The sequence below is a fragment of the Rhinatrema bivittatum genome, chromosome 11 (genome assembly GCF_901001135.1).
Source record: "Rhinatrema bivittatum chromosome 11, aRhiBiv1.1, whole genome shotgun sequence".
In the NCBI taxonomy this organism is placed as follows: domain Eukaryota; kingdom Metazoa; phylum Chordata; class Amphibia; order Gymnophiona; family Rhinatrematidae; genus Rhinatrema; species Rhinatrema bivittatum.
The window spans coordinates 65,570,197-65,586,158 of NC_042625.1; the positions used below are offsets into that span (position 1 = coordinate 65,570,197).

General features: G+C 41.5%; 1 protein-coding gene across 1 annotated transcript; it reads right to left on the reverse strand.

The window, feature by feature from the left end:
• Positions 1 to 12,020: 12,020 nt before the first annotated feature.
• On the reverse strand, positions 12,021 to 12,965 carry LOC115100551 (olfactory receptor 1361-like). Its single transcript, XM_029619069.1, has one exon. The coding sequence runs from the start codon at positions 12,963 to 12,965 to the stop codon at positions 12,021 to 12,023; it is 945 nt and encodes a 314-aa protein (XP_029474929.1).
• Between the last annotated feature and the right edge of the window lie 2,997 nt (positions 12,966 to 15,962).

Consider the following 15,962-nt stretch of genomic DNA (forward strand, 5'->3'; position numbering starts at 1 on the left):
GGCAGTCAAAAAAGCAAACAATGTTGGGAATTATTAGGAAGGGAATGGTGAATAAAACGGAAAATGTCATAATGCCTCTGTATCGCTCCATGGTGAGACCGCACCTTGAATACTGTGTACAATTCTGGTCGCCGCATCTCAAAAAAGATATAATTGCGATGGAGAAAGTACAGAGAAGGGCTACCAAAATGATAAGGGGAATGGAACAGCTCCCCTATGAGGAAAGACTAAAGAGGTTAGGACTTTTCAGCTTGGGGAAGAGACTGCTGAGGGGGGATATGATAGAGGTGTTTAAAATCATGAGAGGTCTAGAACGGGTAGATGTGAATCGGTTATTTACTCTTTCGGATAATAGACTAGGGGGCACTCCATGAAGTTAGCATGTGGCACATTTAAAACTAATGAGAGAAAGTTCTTTTTTACTCAACGTACAATTAAACTCTGGAATTTGTTGCCAGAGGGTGTGGTTAGTGCAGTTAGTGTAGGTGGGTTTAAAAAAGGATTGGATAAGTTCTTGGAGGAGAAGTCCATTACCTGCTATTAATTAAGTTGACTTAGAAAATACTGTTGCTAGTAATAGCCGTGGCTAACATGGAATAGACTTAGTTTTTGGGTACTTGCCAGGTTCTTATGGCCTGGATTGGCCACTGTTGGAAACAGGATGCTGGGCTTGATGGACCCTTGGTCTGACCCAGTATGGCATGTTCTTATGTTCTTAACTACAAAAACCAGCCGATCAGAAAGCCAGAATTAAGTCCTCAATGGCTCATAGCAGGAAGAACACTCCTCCTGCCAATAGAAAAGCCAAATAATGCCCCCAAAACTATTGACCAATTACCTGCTTGCCTACAATTTATAAGTTGTTCATTGTAATTGATGCAAATAGAATATATCACCACATTGATTCTAATAAAATCTTGACAATAGAACAGAAAGGTAACAAAAGAGGAGCCTATGGAAGCAAAGATCAGCCGATGCTGAATAAAGCCATCAGGACCAGCTGTATGTACTGGGGAAACCTCAGTATAGCATGGATTGATTACAAGAACCAAATTCCAGCCAATGCTGAATAAATCCCTATGACCAGCTATATGTACTGTGGAAACCTCAGAATAACATGGACTGATTACAAGAACCAAAGATCAGCCGATGCTGAATAAAGCCATCAGGACCAGCTATATGCATGGTGGAAACCTTAGTATAGCATGGACTGATTACAAGAAGACCTTTGATAGCATCCCACACTCTTGGATAATAAATTGCCTTGAAATATACAAAGTGAATCCTTTACCTACTGAGTACATCAAGTTCACCATGAAAATGTGGCAGACTGCATGTCACCTGAATTGTAAGGATGGACAAAGTCATCTCCAATCTTGAGGTCCAGCAAGGACTCTTTCTGGGAGATGCCCCATCACTGCTTTTGTTTTGTCGCTTAGTGCTCTCCATTAACTCCTTGGGTTATGGAATTAGCCTTTAATCCTAGAGAGACCAATACCCTCCAGAAAACTCTCACTTTCTGTTTGTTGATGATCTGACTCTTCTACAGTTCTTGTGATGCTTATTTAGCAAAACAACTTTGTGTGGTAAAGGGCTTCTTAGATGATATCAGGGTGGCATTTTGTTTGGACAAATGTGCAAAGGCCACTTTCCTTAATGGAAAACTAAGCAAAACTGAAAACATTTCCCTGCCTGAAGATTGCAATATAAAGAAACTGAAGCAGGAAGATGTATATAAATATCTAGGAATAGAGGAAAGTGGACTAACTCAGCATAAAGTATTAAGATAAAAGATCAGTAAAGAGTACAATAGTAGAGAGAAGCAGATTTTGAAGAGTGACTTAACAGCATAAAACAAGATACAAGCTATTAACCAGTTGCAATTCTAGCATTATCAAGCAATTTTGGAATAGTAGACTGACCTCATAAATATCTGGAGGACGTAGATGTAAAAACAAGCAAGCTCTTCCACGCCCATCAGATAATTTATAAGAACCAGTGAATATTAAGATTGTACATCCCTAGGTGGTATGGGTCTTATTTAAATTGATTACACATCTCCAGAGCTACCCTAGCAGGCCTTCAGTTGTACTTAATCTATGAACCATCCCCTCTTTCAAAGAGGCTTTCATTATACTGATTAAATAAACAAAGAGGTCTGGTTTAAATCATTGACTAAGCTTGTATGGCAAGATTGTAATTAATAGTATGATGGTCTAATTTTATGTAGATGAAACCTCATGTCAGAGGCAGTGGGGCTCAAAAATGCAACACTGGATGTTCAAGGTCAGGGGATCTTGCAGTGGAGCCAGAGGGATTTTAGCTCAGCAATCATCCTATAAAAGCTCTTTCTTGTAATTAGCTCTTAATTGGATCATAATTCTGACCCCCCAACAAGAGCAGTCTATATACTTGTATTTGTACTTAATTTACAATCTAATTGATTTAAATACCTCTTATTTATGCTTTCTCAATTTTTCTCCAACTTGTTCCATTTAACTGTTTGCCTCATTTTATAAGCTCAATGTTCTTTGTAAACCGATTCGTTATACATAGTTTATATTCTGATTGATTTAAATACCTCTTATTTATGTTACCCCTATATTTTACCAATTTGTTCCATGTAACTGTTATTATTTTATAAGCGCAATATTCTTTGTATACCGATACGATGTGCAAATGGCTATCGGTATATAAAAGCCTTTAAATAAAATGATGCTAAAACAGCATTAGGGAGATCTTCTTCCAGAGACTCCCTATTGGCCCAGAATTTATTTATTTTATTTATTTAAGACATTTCTATACCGTTTTATCAGCGATATTACTGTTCAAAGCGGTTTACAATAATAGCATAAAATAGGAGAGTAATTAAATAATAATAGTAAAATCAAAAAACAAAAATTAAATCAAGGAAATACAATAAGTGAGAATAAAAATACAAAGGGAGTCATTATCAATGATATAACTTGTAATAGTAAAAAAAAAATTGGCAACTACGTTATAAAAACTCAAAGAACAGAAGATCATATAAAAGTAATTAACTTAAATGTTTATATAAATAAAAAAACACTAAATAAACAATGCTCATCTAGTATTGTTATTTCTAACTGGGAGTTACCAGCAAAGGTGTGTCCCAAATTGAGAGCTGACACACCTTTGCTGGTCCAACAGTCCTCATGGAGCTTGCTCCATGATATCCTCGGTATTGGCTCTTGTTCCTGGTCTTCAGCTCAGCTCTGAGGTCCTGCTCCGTTCCCTGTTTCCAGCCTCTGCCTGCCCCAACGGAGAATGGCTGCTGCTTCAGGTGGAAGAAATTGGTTCCAGTCCTCCGGGCCTCTCTAGAGTACACCCCTGCCCAGACGTGATACCTTTTCTACTTCCTCAGCGGAGTGGGCCATAACACCTTATCAAAGGAATCTATCTTCTCATCCTTCCCCAATACCCAACTTCTCAGATATTATACTACACCTCCCCGTGTTGGTGTCAGGTAAGCTGATCGCAATTTTGGTATGCGACCAGCATTGCTTTCAGAGCAACAGTGGATGTGACCAGGAATACAGTAAAGTCTATCACCTCCTGCCTGAGGTTTGGGGAGAATCCAGGAGCAGGGTGCGAGCACGATATGGGTTCTGGGTGGAGCAGAAGGGTGGCGTAAGGCGCATGAGAGGACTTGGAGCCAGCTGACTAGTTTTCCTTTAGAATTATTGTATTTGGGGAGGATCAAGTGCGCCGCACTATCATTTTTGTGGATTATTTTGAAAAGTGGGGGTTGGGGGATCACGACTACTTAAATTTTTGTTTTTGTTTTTTTTTACTTTTTCTTTTGTGACTTAATCGGGTATATTTAAATATAGCTGGTTAAGCGTAAAGGCATTTGGGTAACTTTAGCTATACTAATCAATATACATAGCTAAATTTATCCAAATAAAGTTAACTTGTTAAGTGCTTCCAAAGTTAATTCCATGTTAGCTGTAAAAACAACAGGAAACGTTGCCGTTTCCAGCACCACTTGTTTCCTGTAAACCGATGTGATATGTCAAATTGAATGTCGGTATATAAAAATAAATAAATAAATAAGCCTGGATAACTTTAGCTGTACATATTCAGTGGTATGGCTAAAGGTTTATACAGTTAGAGTTAACTGAATAATCAGCCCAATTTTAACCAGATAAAATTAACCGGTTATCTCTGCCACTCTGCAGCTCTTTGAAAAGCTATCCCAAAATACTTAAAAAAAAAAAAAAAAAACAACCCAAAATCAACTGGGACAAATCCGAGCTGCTTAATATCTCAGTGACTGAAGCAATGGCAGAACAAATTAGGAAAGATCACCCATTGTGTTAGACTCCCAGATATTTAAGCTTTGTGGGTGCCCATCTAGGCAACTCACAAGACTTATTTCAACTCAATTATCCCCTCTTAATGGCCAAAATATATAAAGATTTGGAAGAATGGGACCGGTACCATATCTCTTGGCTTGGTCGGTGAGCAGTAGTCAAAATGAATATTTTTCCTTGTGTGCTATACCTTCTTCAGACTTTACCAATAGATATACCGGCTACAACTTTGGATAAATGGCAGCGGAGAATCCTAAAATTTATATGGAAAGGGAAACGCTCTCGAATAGCACAAAGAATACTCATGCTACCCAAGAACCAGGGTGGAATGGGAATGCCAAATATGCATCATTATCAAGGAGCGGCCCAATTAAAATCCATTCTAGATTGGCATAAAATTAAAAATAAAAAACCATGGGTACATTTAGAACAGGCACTATTAGGACAGATGCCCATCTCTGCCATTTTGTGGCAACCCCAAGCTTCCTGGAAAGGACCCCAGTGATTCCCAGAAACTATCCAACTTTCATTAAAAATCTGGGACCATTGGAAGAAACGGTTAGTGGGCCAGAGCACATATTTCCTTAGTACCTTTTTATTTTATAATCTCTATTTTGAGCCTGCTGCGCACCCACAATCTTTTAGAAATTGGATGGCAAAGGGGATCACCCATCTCTCCCATGTGTATGAACCTGGCGGTATGGTTCCATTTAGCTCACTACGTGATAGGTATCAACTGAGCGATAACGATGTGTTCCCTTATCTGCAACTATGTCACTTTATAACACATAAAGGAATTTTAGATGAGCTGGCATTAGGGATACCCTCATTTGAGAGCTTAGGCAGATAGGCTGATAAATTTCATAAGTCTATCTCTCGTATTTATATGCTTCTCTCTGAGGGGTTTAGGCTCGACTTCTCACATATTAAAGCTTGGGAAGAGGATCTACAGTGTTCCTGGAACATAGAGGATTGGAAGCAAGTTTATACACACTTGGGGAAAGAGTTAATATCTGCGAGCCACATAGAAAACAGCTATAAATTGTTCTTTCGCTGGTACATTACATCAGTCAGGCTATGCCGTATGGTTCCTGGAACCTCCAATCAATGCTAGATATTATGCCTTGGTAAGGGTACGTTTATTCATCTTTGGTGGTCGTGTCCTAAAATACAGGGTTTATGGCCTCAGGTGTCAGAGTGGCTTGCTGTGATTTTACAAGTCCCTATAACCCTTGAACCAGCGCAAGCCCTGTTGAACAAAGAGTCAACAGCCCATGATAAAGTTCAAAATCGCTTTATTAAATATGTACTCACAGCAACAAGGTGTGCTATTGCTAAATTTTGGAAGGATCCTCAGAGTCCCTCATTACAATACATTCAATCACAAGTAATGGTTATGCATACATTAGACAAAATTACTGCCTACAACCACAGGACTATCTCACGCTTTCATCAAACTTGGACAAGCTATGCGAGATGGCTTCATTCTTTTAATATAACATGAGGTACTTATGATAGGTTGTGAGTCTTTATTCTTACTTACCTATTCTGCTGACTCAGCTTTACCTATCTATCCATGGTTCATGGGAGGGGGAAGGGGGAAAGGGTTAGGGAATTTATGCTGGCTGATCATAAGCTTATATTATTTCAACAAACTATGTTACCAGTGGTGCTTTCCCTTTTGGATTTATACCACAGTCTCATTGTTAATCTCAATCTTTTGGAGCTATCTGTTTGAATTGAATGTTTTCATTCTTTGTGCCATGATCAACGATTGTGAATTTGGCTGCTGTTATTGTGTTCATATGTATTTGGAAAGTTACTGCTTATTAACAAAATAAAAATTCTACAAATTAAAATTTTAAAAAAAACCCTTCCGTGAATAAATACGAGAAAAAACAACAAACATCTCTCTTTGCCTTTTTCTCTATTTTGTTAAAGATTCTGATTTTGGTTTCTTGTTCTTGATCTCTAAGGTAGGGATCCTGATTTCTGCCAAGGAAGAGTTCATGCCTTCTAAAACTTTTCTTATTATATTTGATTGACTCTGATTATTAAATATAATTAATTCTCCAGAGTCTTTATTAATGTAATGATTATAATTTGAGTTGCACATCAGTTGACCTGGGATAGGCAAAGAATGTTTTCATTTGTGCAAATTGTTTGCAGAGAAGCACAGTTTAATAGTGCCCGGTGGAATTCATTTGCCATTGCATCAGGATGTAGGGCAACACAGTGACTTTCTTTTTATTAAATCCCACGATGTCCTTTTAGAGGTATTTCTGCATATTATCATATGCTTATATTACAGTGAAACTAGGAAAAGAAAACTTGTACCTTGTCATCAAAACTAGGCCCTGAGGGGAAACTGAGCAAGCTAGCTGTTACTGTAGGCCAGGGTTGGCCAACTTTTCATTCAAGAGCTAAGAAACCATAATACCCAGTACCAAAGAGCCTCATGTTTTCAAGAGATGCGGGAGGAAGAGGAGTTCCCTACAAGGATCCCCCTTCTCCCACCCTGTTTTCACTAGTTTCTCTTTCTCCCAGTCAATATGTCCTGTCCCACTATTCTATCTCAGTCCCCCTCCTTGTTCCCAGCAGCCTATTTCAAACTCTCATCAGTCTCTCTCAATCCTATCCTATTTGTACCAATTTCACAGTCCTCCCATCAGTCTGCCTCTTTCTCAATCCCACCCTATTCCCACCAGTCTCTCTCTCTCTCCATATCTACCATTCTCTCTTGCTCTCAATTCCCCTATTCTCCTCCCATCAGTCTCTCTCAATACTCCCTATCACTCATCTCTTTATTCCATTCTGTTCCTACCAGTATCTCTCAATCGTCCCACCAGTATGTCTTTCTCAGTCTCTCTACTTGTACCCACTAGTATCTCTCAATCCAGGCCCAGGAGTCTCACGGTTCCTCACCTTGTGCCCATCAGTCTCTCTCTCTTTCAATCCCCTAATCCTTCCCCCATCAGTCTCTCAATTCCCTCAACCTGTCCAGTTCTCTCATCCTGTCTCCTCCAGTTTCAATTCTCCCATTAGTCTCTCTTTCAGTCCCCCAGCTATCCCTCTCTCTCTCTCTCTCTCTCTCCTTCTAGTCTGCCCCCTAGTATCTCTTTCTCCTATCCCTACCAATCTCTATATCCCTCCACCTGTCCCCACCAGTCTTTCTTAATTCCTCAACCTGTCCAACCAGTCTCTTATTCCTCTCACCCTTTCCCACCAGTTTCAATTCTCCAACTAGTCCCTCTCTTTCTTTCAGTCCTCCACACTATCCTCACCAGTCTTCTTTCTTTCTCTATGTCCTTCTACACTGTCCCCACAGTGTCTCTCTCTCTCTCTCTGTCCTATCCTGTCTCTACCAAGCTCTCTGTTCTCTCTTCCCCTCCAGTCTACCTCTCAGTCCCCCACTCTTTTCCCACCTGCCCTCTCAGCAGTTCCAGCATAACATCCCCCACCCTGAATAAGGGAGGTTCAACATTTCCCACATAAAATCTTCCACCCCACCCCTTGTGCTACTTTACCCCTGACCCCTTATCTTTTCCCCCATGATCCCACCCCCAGTCTTGTCCTCAATATACTCGCTCTCTTCCTGTATCCTCTGCCCAGCACCAGTATCCTCAAGTTCCCGCCCCCTCTCAATGCCCCTACTCTCATCCCCCCTTTCTTCCTCTCGCCAGTACCCTCTCTGGCTTTCTCTAATATACTCTCTGCCATCATTCTTTCTGGCCCTCACACTCCCACCTTCCCCATCATCTCCCTGTCTCTCTCTCTCAAACCCATCCCCCTCCCAATCACTTTCTAGCTCACTCCTCCTCCACCCCATCACACTTGACTCTGTGATCTTCCCACTTCCTCTTCACCACTGCTCACTGCCATCCATCCTCCCCCCCCCCCCCCACACACATACTTCATCACCTCTGACTCTCTTTCACACATACCCTCATTACCCTCTCTGCCCCACCTACATCTCTGTCGCCACTTCAATCTTTTACTCCATCCCTAGCCCTCTTGAGCCCCCTCTTCTCCCCACACACAATCTTCCTCTCACATGGCTCATAAAACCCTCTATCCTGGCCATTTCTCTCTCCTTTAATTCTTCCATCTTAACACTGATTCCCTCATCCCTACTGCAGAACACACAGCATAGACCTTGGGGAGGAGTAAGGTGTCAGACCAGTTTCCATTCATGAATTTAGGGATACAGATGGAGGCTACATTCATCCCCCTCCTCACACCCTCTCAGCATTCATCCCCTCCTTCAACTCTCCCAGCAGAAAGCATGTTTCCCACCTCCATTCACCGGCTCTGCTGTTTTTCCCTCTGCTGCTGCCTCAAGGCTTTTCTGTTATCCGCAACAAAAACTACTTATTTAAAAAATAGCATGGGGGTCTTGCAGCCTGCCCCTTCCCCCAGGCCAAGAAATGCCTCCTCTAACTCTCCCAGCGCATCAACAGGCCTCCCACCCAGACCCTGTTCTCCTGGGGCCTTGTCCACTGCCTGGATCCCTCCCTAACCACCAAAGTAAGTTGAAACTTTTTTTTCACTTATGTGAGTGTGCATGGGTGTCACCATGCATGAGAGTGTATGTGTGAGTATGTGACTCAGTGAGTATGACTATATGTATGTCAGTGAGCATGTATGAGAGTCAGAGTGAGTGTGTGGGTATGTCAGCATGTGCGTGCAAGTCAGTAAGTATGAGCTTGCGTGTGAGATAGGACTATACTAAATATTGGTAGAAAAAGACCCAAGCGGTCCATCCAGTCTGTCTAGCAATTTTTTTAAGGGTAGTAGTAAAGGAGTGTGAATCTCAGCATGAGCATGCGTATGGGTGTATCAGTGAGCCTGTGTGAATATATGTGAGCATGCATGTGTGCGTGAGTGAGTCAGCATGTGTTTGTGTGAGAGTGAGCGTGTGTGCGAGTCAGTGAACAATCCTCTTCTTGTGGGAACTTGCATTCAGCTCATGCGCACAGCAGTTGCAGGCAGGAGGGGTGAATGGAGGTGAGCATGCGTATGCGTGTATCAGTGAGCCTGTGTGTATGTGAGCATACGTGTGTGCGTGAGTGAGTCAGCATGTGTTTGTGTGAGTGAGCGTGTGTGCAAGTCAGTGAACAATCCTCTTCTTGTGGGAACTCGCATTCAGCTCATGCGCACAGTAGTTGCAGGCAGAAGGGTTGAAGGGAGGTGACCCATGCAGACGGTAGGAAATGGTGAGGTTTGAGTGTGCACCCTAACTGTTTGCCTGGCATGCTCTGAGTAAGCCTGTGTATGAGTGTTATAGTTAATGGTGTTTGGGTGGATCCTTGGACACTGTGGCAGCTGACCACGCCCACGGGGGGCAGTCCCGTGAGGGACCACGGTGTCAGACTAGACTCTGGATGCACAAACACAGATTTGAATCTTTTATTAAACAGTTTGAATGACCACTAGAGGAGACGGTAGTGAGTAGTGGTGTAGAGCCCGGCTGGGCACATCTCACACAGAATGCTGGAACAGCGGATCCTCTGCAAGGCAGTGCTGTAGGGGAAAGAGACTGAGAGTTATGAGCACACAATAAGAATAACATTCAGAGTACCAATGTAGAAAATAGGAGAAGCTCCGAGACAGGGAGAGCAGGCCCTCGAGGAGCGAGTACCTGATCCCTTAGAGCAGGGAGACTTGGTAGCGTTGTACTCACTTAGCAGTAACAGAGATTCCACTAGATGAGAGGTCTGGCACCGGAGCAGAGAGCAGGCCCTTGAGGAGCGATTACCTGGTTCCAGTGAAGCAGTACTGTGGAAAGAGATAGTTTCTGTACTCACTGATGGTAACTGTAAAGTAGTTCTTACAAGTAGAAGGGTAGAGGTTGCAGGCAGTGACACAGGGAACATGGGCCCTTGAGGAGCGAGTACCGGTTTCCTGATAGCACCTGAAAGAAGCAAAGAGGCCCCCAAGGAGTGGGTACCCTGTTAGAGACCCCGAAGGGTAGTAAGAGTTCCAGATAGTGCTGGAGTGGCAGAGTAGCTTAGGAGCGGAGAACGAATCCCATCCGTAAGAATTCCTGTTGCTAACTCAACGAGCTAGTAAATACTGTACGTAGATATACCCGGAAGTCCTGACGTCAGAACAGGGGGACGCCCCTGAGGTTCGCGCCAACGTTGAGTTAAAGATGAGGGCGGCCTGCACGCGCGTGCCCTAGAGGTACCTTGAAGGAGAATGGCAGGAGGTAGCACCAAAAACCGCTCTGGGGACGCTGGAGAGAACAGCAGGCAGACGCCACGGCGGCCATCAATCCAAAGTGAACGGGAGGAGCCGAAAGTAGAGAGAGAGGTAGGCGGGGTGAAGCCATCGAAGACCGACGGACGCAACAATGAGAGAGTCAGTGAACATATAAGTGCAACTTCCTGCTGCTAAGACTTTGCAATCTTTTTCTTTGTCTCTTCCAAAGTTGTGGAACCATCTCCCTTTGAATTTAAGGGAAGAAAAATATGTCCTAAGATTTTGAAAACTGTTAAAAACCCGGATAATAGAAAGGGTTTGTGAATGATGGGATTGTTGTCAGTTTAATAGGATAAATTTATCTGAAAACTGTTATATAATGGATGATGCATGGTTGGAATATTGTTTTTATTATGTTGCACATCGCTTAGAAAGATGTTTATCAGTTATGCGATTAAGAAATCATTTTTAAATAGATAAATGAGTGAGAATGAACGTGTGTGTGTTAGAGAATGTGTGAATATATGAGAGAGACAGAGGATCAAGTCTATGCACCCCCTCCACCCCTGACTGATCCATGATAATATCAGCATGCTGGAATCTAAAGTTCCAGGTATAGAGAGAGAGAGAGAGAGAGATTTTTTAACCCTTATTCATTTTAATTATTGGATGGCACTTGATATGTTTACTGGTTTGAAATATGTTATTGGTGTTTGTGAAATTTTTAAACATTTGTATGAGTTTTTAATTAGTGGTTCAATCTATCAGCTGTTTTGAAATATTTTTATTAGTATAGTTTTACTATTATGTTGTTTACCCATGAAAATTGGCTTTTTGAAAATTGCTATAATATTGGCCATTGAATTGCTGGTAAGTTTTACCCACATTAAGTGCACTTAACACAGGTAAATGGCTTTTGAAAATTATTATGATAGTATGTTACATTTATATGTGCAACTCCTCTGAAAATTCACCTTGTATAGATTGAATTTTCAAATGTATATATTTCTTTCCCATGAAAAAAGTAGCCACAGAGAAAGCAGACAGAGAGAGAGAGAGACTGAAACGCTGTACATGGATACATTTGCTTTGAAAATTGTTGCAAAGTCTGTGAGCAAAGGTATCCACAGACTTTATACCAGTGCAGACAGTTTGGAAATTGCCCCATTAGAATAGTTAAATAATCCACTTTCCACTGCAAAGTAGGACCCAACATTTTTTTTGAACTCTCAGTTCATAGTCCCCCTAGAGATCACATCAGCACACCTCTATCAATTTTGACACAGACCTTTGGGACCTGATTTACAAAAGACACACAAAAAAGAGGACATCTTTTATCAGTAGGCCTTTATGGTCTCCAATGCATGCACTCTCTCCTTTGCTCGACATTTAAGGGAATCTCTTCCGAAGATTCAAAATTATGTTTTTCACGTCCAAATATTTCAGAAATGACAGACAGCACAGCACACAACAGCACATTTAATTTTTACAAAGACAAATATTTTTATTCACTGCTCGCTTCAAAGCCCCTTTCACCTCTTTATTCCTTACAGTATACACAAACGGGTTCAACATGGGAGCCACCACCGTGTACATCACACTTAGAATGATATCCCTGTTGAGAGAATAGGCCGAAGAGGGTCGGATGTAGGTGAAAAGCAGGGGACCATACTGCAGAGCCACGACCGTGAGGTGGGAGGAGCAGGTGGAGAAGGCTTTGTACCGTCCGTCAGGAGAGCGCATCTTCAGGATGGCAATGACAATGCGAACGTAGGAGAACAGAATGCAGAGGAAGTGAAAAAGCAGGAGGACCGACGTCTCGGTAAGGAGCAGGAGGACGTTGAGGGAGGTGTCCGAGCAAGACAACTTAATCAACGGTGGGAGATCACAGAAGAAATGATGGACTTTATTGGCACCACAGAAGGATAACCGGGCCGTCATAATACTGTGTAACAAAGAATGCAGGGCTACAATAACCCCAGCACCAAACAGCAGCTGAACACAGAGTGTTTTTCTCATCATCACCGAGTAATGCAGAGGTCTGCATATTGCTACGTAGCGATCATAGGCCATCATTGCAAGAATTAAACTGTCCAGGTTCCCCAAGGCAACGAAAACGTACAGCTGCATGATGCAGCCCACAAAAGAAATCCTTTTACTCTCTGAAAGGAGGTTGATGAGAAGTTTGGGAACCGTGGCCGATGTGAAGACGATGTCCACCAAAGCCAACGAGCTGAGGAAGAAGTACATGGGAGTGTGGAGCTGTGGATCGATCCTTACTATGCAAAAGATCATGAGGTTCCCCACGATGGTTAACAAGTACATCACCAGGAAAAGGACAAAGAGAAACGGCTGATGTTCTGGAGGGTCTGAGAAGCCCAGGAGTAAAAATTCAGTTGCTGTGCTTTGGTTTCCTCTTTCCATCAGCTTTGCTGAGCTGTGGGTGACAGAAGCAGTTTGGATATTTCAGTTTGCATGGTACACAGACTTTTAATGACCCTGTCATTGATGTTAAGTAGCATTCCAAAACTGAAACAGCCAGGCAAAGACTACAGTATTCTTAATGCATTTCACATTTACCAGTGAGAGAGAAAAGGCGCCAAGTTCTTTTTTTTTACCCTGGGTCTGTTCTCTTGCACAAATTCAGTTAGGATACTTTATGGCAGAGCCGTAGCCAGGCAATTTGGCGCCTATGGCCAAGTGAAAAACTGCGCCCTCACCCATTACACAGCACATGACACCAGGAGTTGGGAGACTCTGTTCAGTGTTTGTACAGCAATGCCCATGACCTGTGCAAGGGTATTAGGTGCCCTAGTAAAACTTTACAGCCTTGCACTCCCCCACCCCATCACACACAATTAAAAATTATGCATTTATAATAACAAATTTTACATGAAAAAGAACATTCAAAGCACAGTCTTCTGAGGTAAAAAATCACTTACAATATGTATATTATATTTATATGCACCTCTGAGGTGCCAGCCAGAAAACCCTGCAAAAAAGCAAGAGATGCTTGGAACCTATTTGGTATTAGGCCTACTGTAATGCATCTTGGGCATGGGCTTATCCCTCAAGAGAGCCACTCAAAGAGCAACAACCCTGCCAATGAAAGTTAATACTATAAAAATTACACCAGGCCTAAAATAATAATAACTCCCCAATTAGGAAAACAGAACAATCCAAACTGCTATAGATCCCTACATAGAAACTACACACTAACAGAATAACTCACTCCAATCACACATGTAAAACACAGATAGACTCTCAAATACAGATATGTACAGGCAAAAACCAAACTGGAAATCGCTACAAGCCAAATTTTTTATGCACTGCAACAATGTAAAAAACAGAAACATTACCATTCCTCATAAAACAAAACTAGTAAAACCATACCAATAAAAAGAATAATTCAAAACAATTAATGAATAGAATAACATTCAATAATTAAAAATTCATATAAAAAGTTTCCAAACATCAATCAAATATTTCAAAACAGACACATCCTACTCTCTGTTTCCTGTCTTTTAACCAGTTTGTAAACCTCAAAAGGATATTGCCTCCTATCCCATGATTTTTTAGTTTTCTTAGAAGCCTCTCATGAGGGTCTTTGTCAAATGCCTTCTGAAAATCCAAATACACTACATCTACTGGTTCACCTTTATCCACATGTTTATTAACCCCCTTCAAAAAAACATAAAGCAGGTTTGTGAGGCAAGACTTCCCTTGGGTAAATCCATGTTGACTGTGTTCCATTAAACCATGTCTTTCTATATGCAAATAACCTCAAGAACAAAAGAATCTAACTATGAATCTGATTTTACATATATAGATCCTCAATCAATATTGTTGATTTAACACTACTGTAAGCTACTTTAAATTTATTGTAATCTGCTTGAAGGCCATTCATTGTAAAAAGAGGAATATTGAATGCCAATAAATAAATAAAATAAATAAACAGATTTGGGACACCACCATTCCAATGGAGTCTTAGACTAAATTGGGACCTGAAAGGAGACACGTTCACATTCCAGGTCTCAAGTGATGAGAAACCATATATCTGTCGTGGTCTTCTGTCTACAGTAAACAGCTTATATGATCCACTTGGGTTAGTGGCTCCAGTCGCCATACAAGGGAAGTCCTTGTTTAGAGAACTTTCATCAGAGGCAAAAGAGTGGTACACCCTGCTACCTCTGGAGAAGAAATGAGAATGGAAATGTGGGAGGATTCTCTGTGAGATCTCAAGCAGCTCCAGATTCCACATATAATTACCTCTATATCTCTCACTGCAGCTCATTACAAAGAACTTTTGTGACTTTTCAGATGTTTCTATGAAGGCTATTACTGCCTATTTGAAAATGACAGATGCAAGAAGGCAGATCCCACAGAGGATTTATCCTTGGCAAGGCTAAATTACCACCTCAGCCTAACCACACAATAACACGATTTGAATTATGTGGAGGAATATTGGCAGTAGAGATAGCAGAGCTGATACTAAGTGAAATAAACATTCAACCAGACATGGTAAAGTTATACACCAACAGCAAGAGATCTGGGCTACGATACATATACAACCAAACCAGAAGACTCTCTGCATATGAGGACACCAGAATTGAGTGCATTAGGAAGACAATATGATCAGAGCAGTGGCATTATCTGCCCACCAATCAGAATCCAGCAGACCATGCCACAAGGTCTGTCTCAGCAGCTCACCTGATGCAGGCAACATGCCTAACTGGTCCTGAGTTTCTCATAAAGAGCAACGATGGATTCCCAGGTAAAAAAAGACTCCTTCAAGCTCAAGAATCCTGGATCAGACACAGAAATCCATCCACTAGTAACCGTACTTGCCACTAACATCATTCCTGAAGACAAACTGGGAGAACACTGGTTCAATCATTTTTCGAATTGGTCAGCCCTGAGATAAGCTATGGCACACCTCATACACATTGTGCTCTCCTTATATCAGACCCCAGGCAGTACATCATATGCTTGTTACCACTGGCATTTCTGCATACTCTGCATAAAGCCATGCATAGTTGAAGAACTCTCACATTCACAGAATGTAATCCTGTGTTGTGTACAGTAAGAGGCTTGCACTAAAGAAATAAAAAGGCGAAATAAGGAGTGGTAAAGACATTCATCAGACCTATCATGAGACATTACTCATGTGTTATGAAAATACTTCAACATTATGGACCACTGCATGTTTTTGATAATTATTTGTTTTATGTAATGTTTCATAATAGTGATACCAAGCAAGGAGTATTCGACCTCCACAGTTATGTACAGTTTATGTTTCTTTGTTAAACTGCCACCATGTGTCATCTTATGATATTATTTATCCTAAAGTCTCTGTAAGGTGTAGAGTTCCTTTACCTGATTGGCTATTGTTTGAATGTTTCTGAGCTCCTATTGGATCTA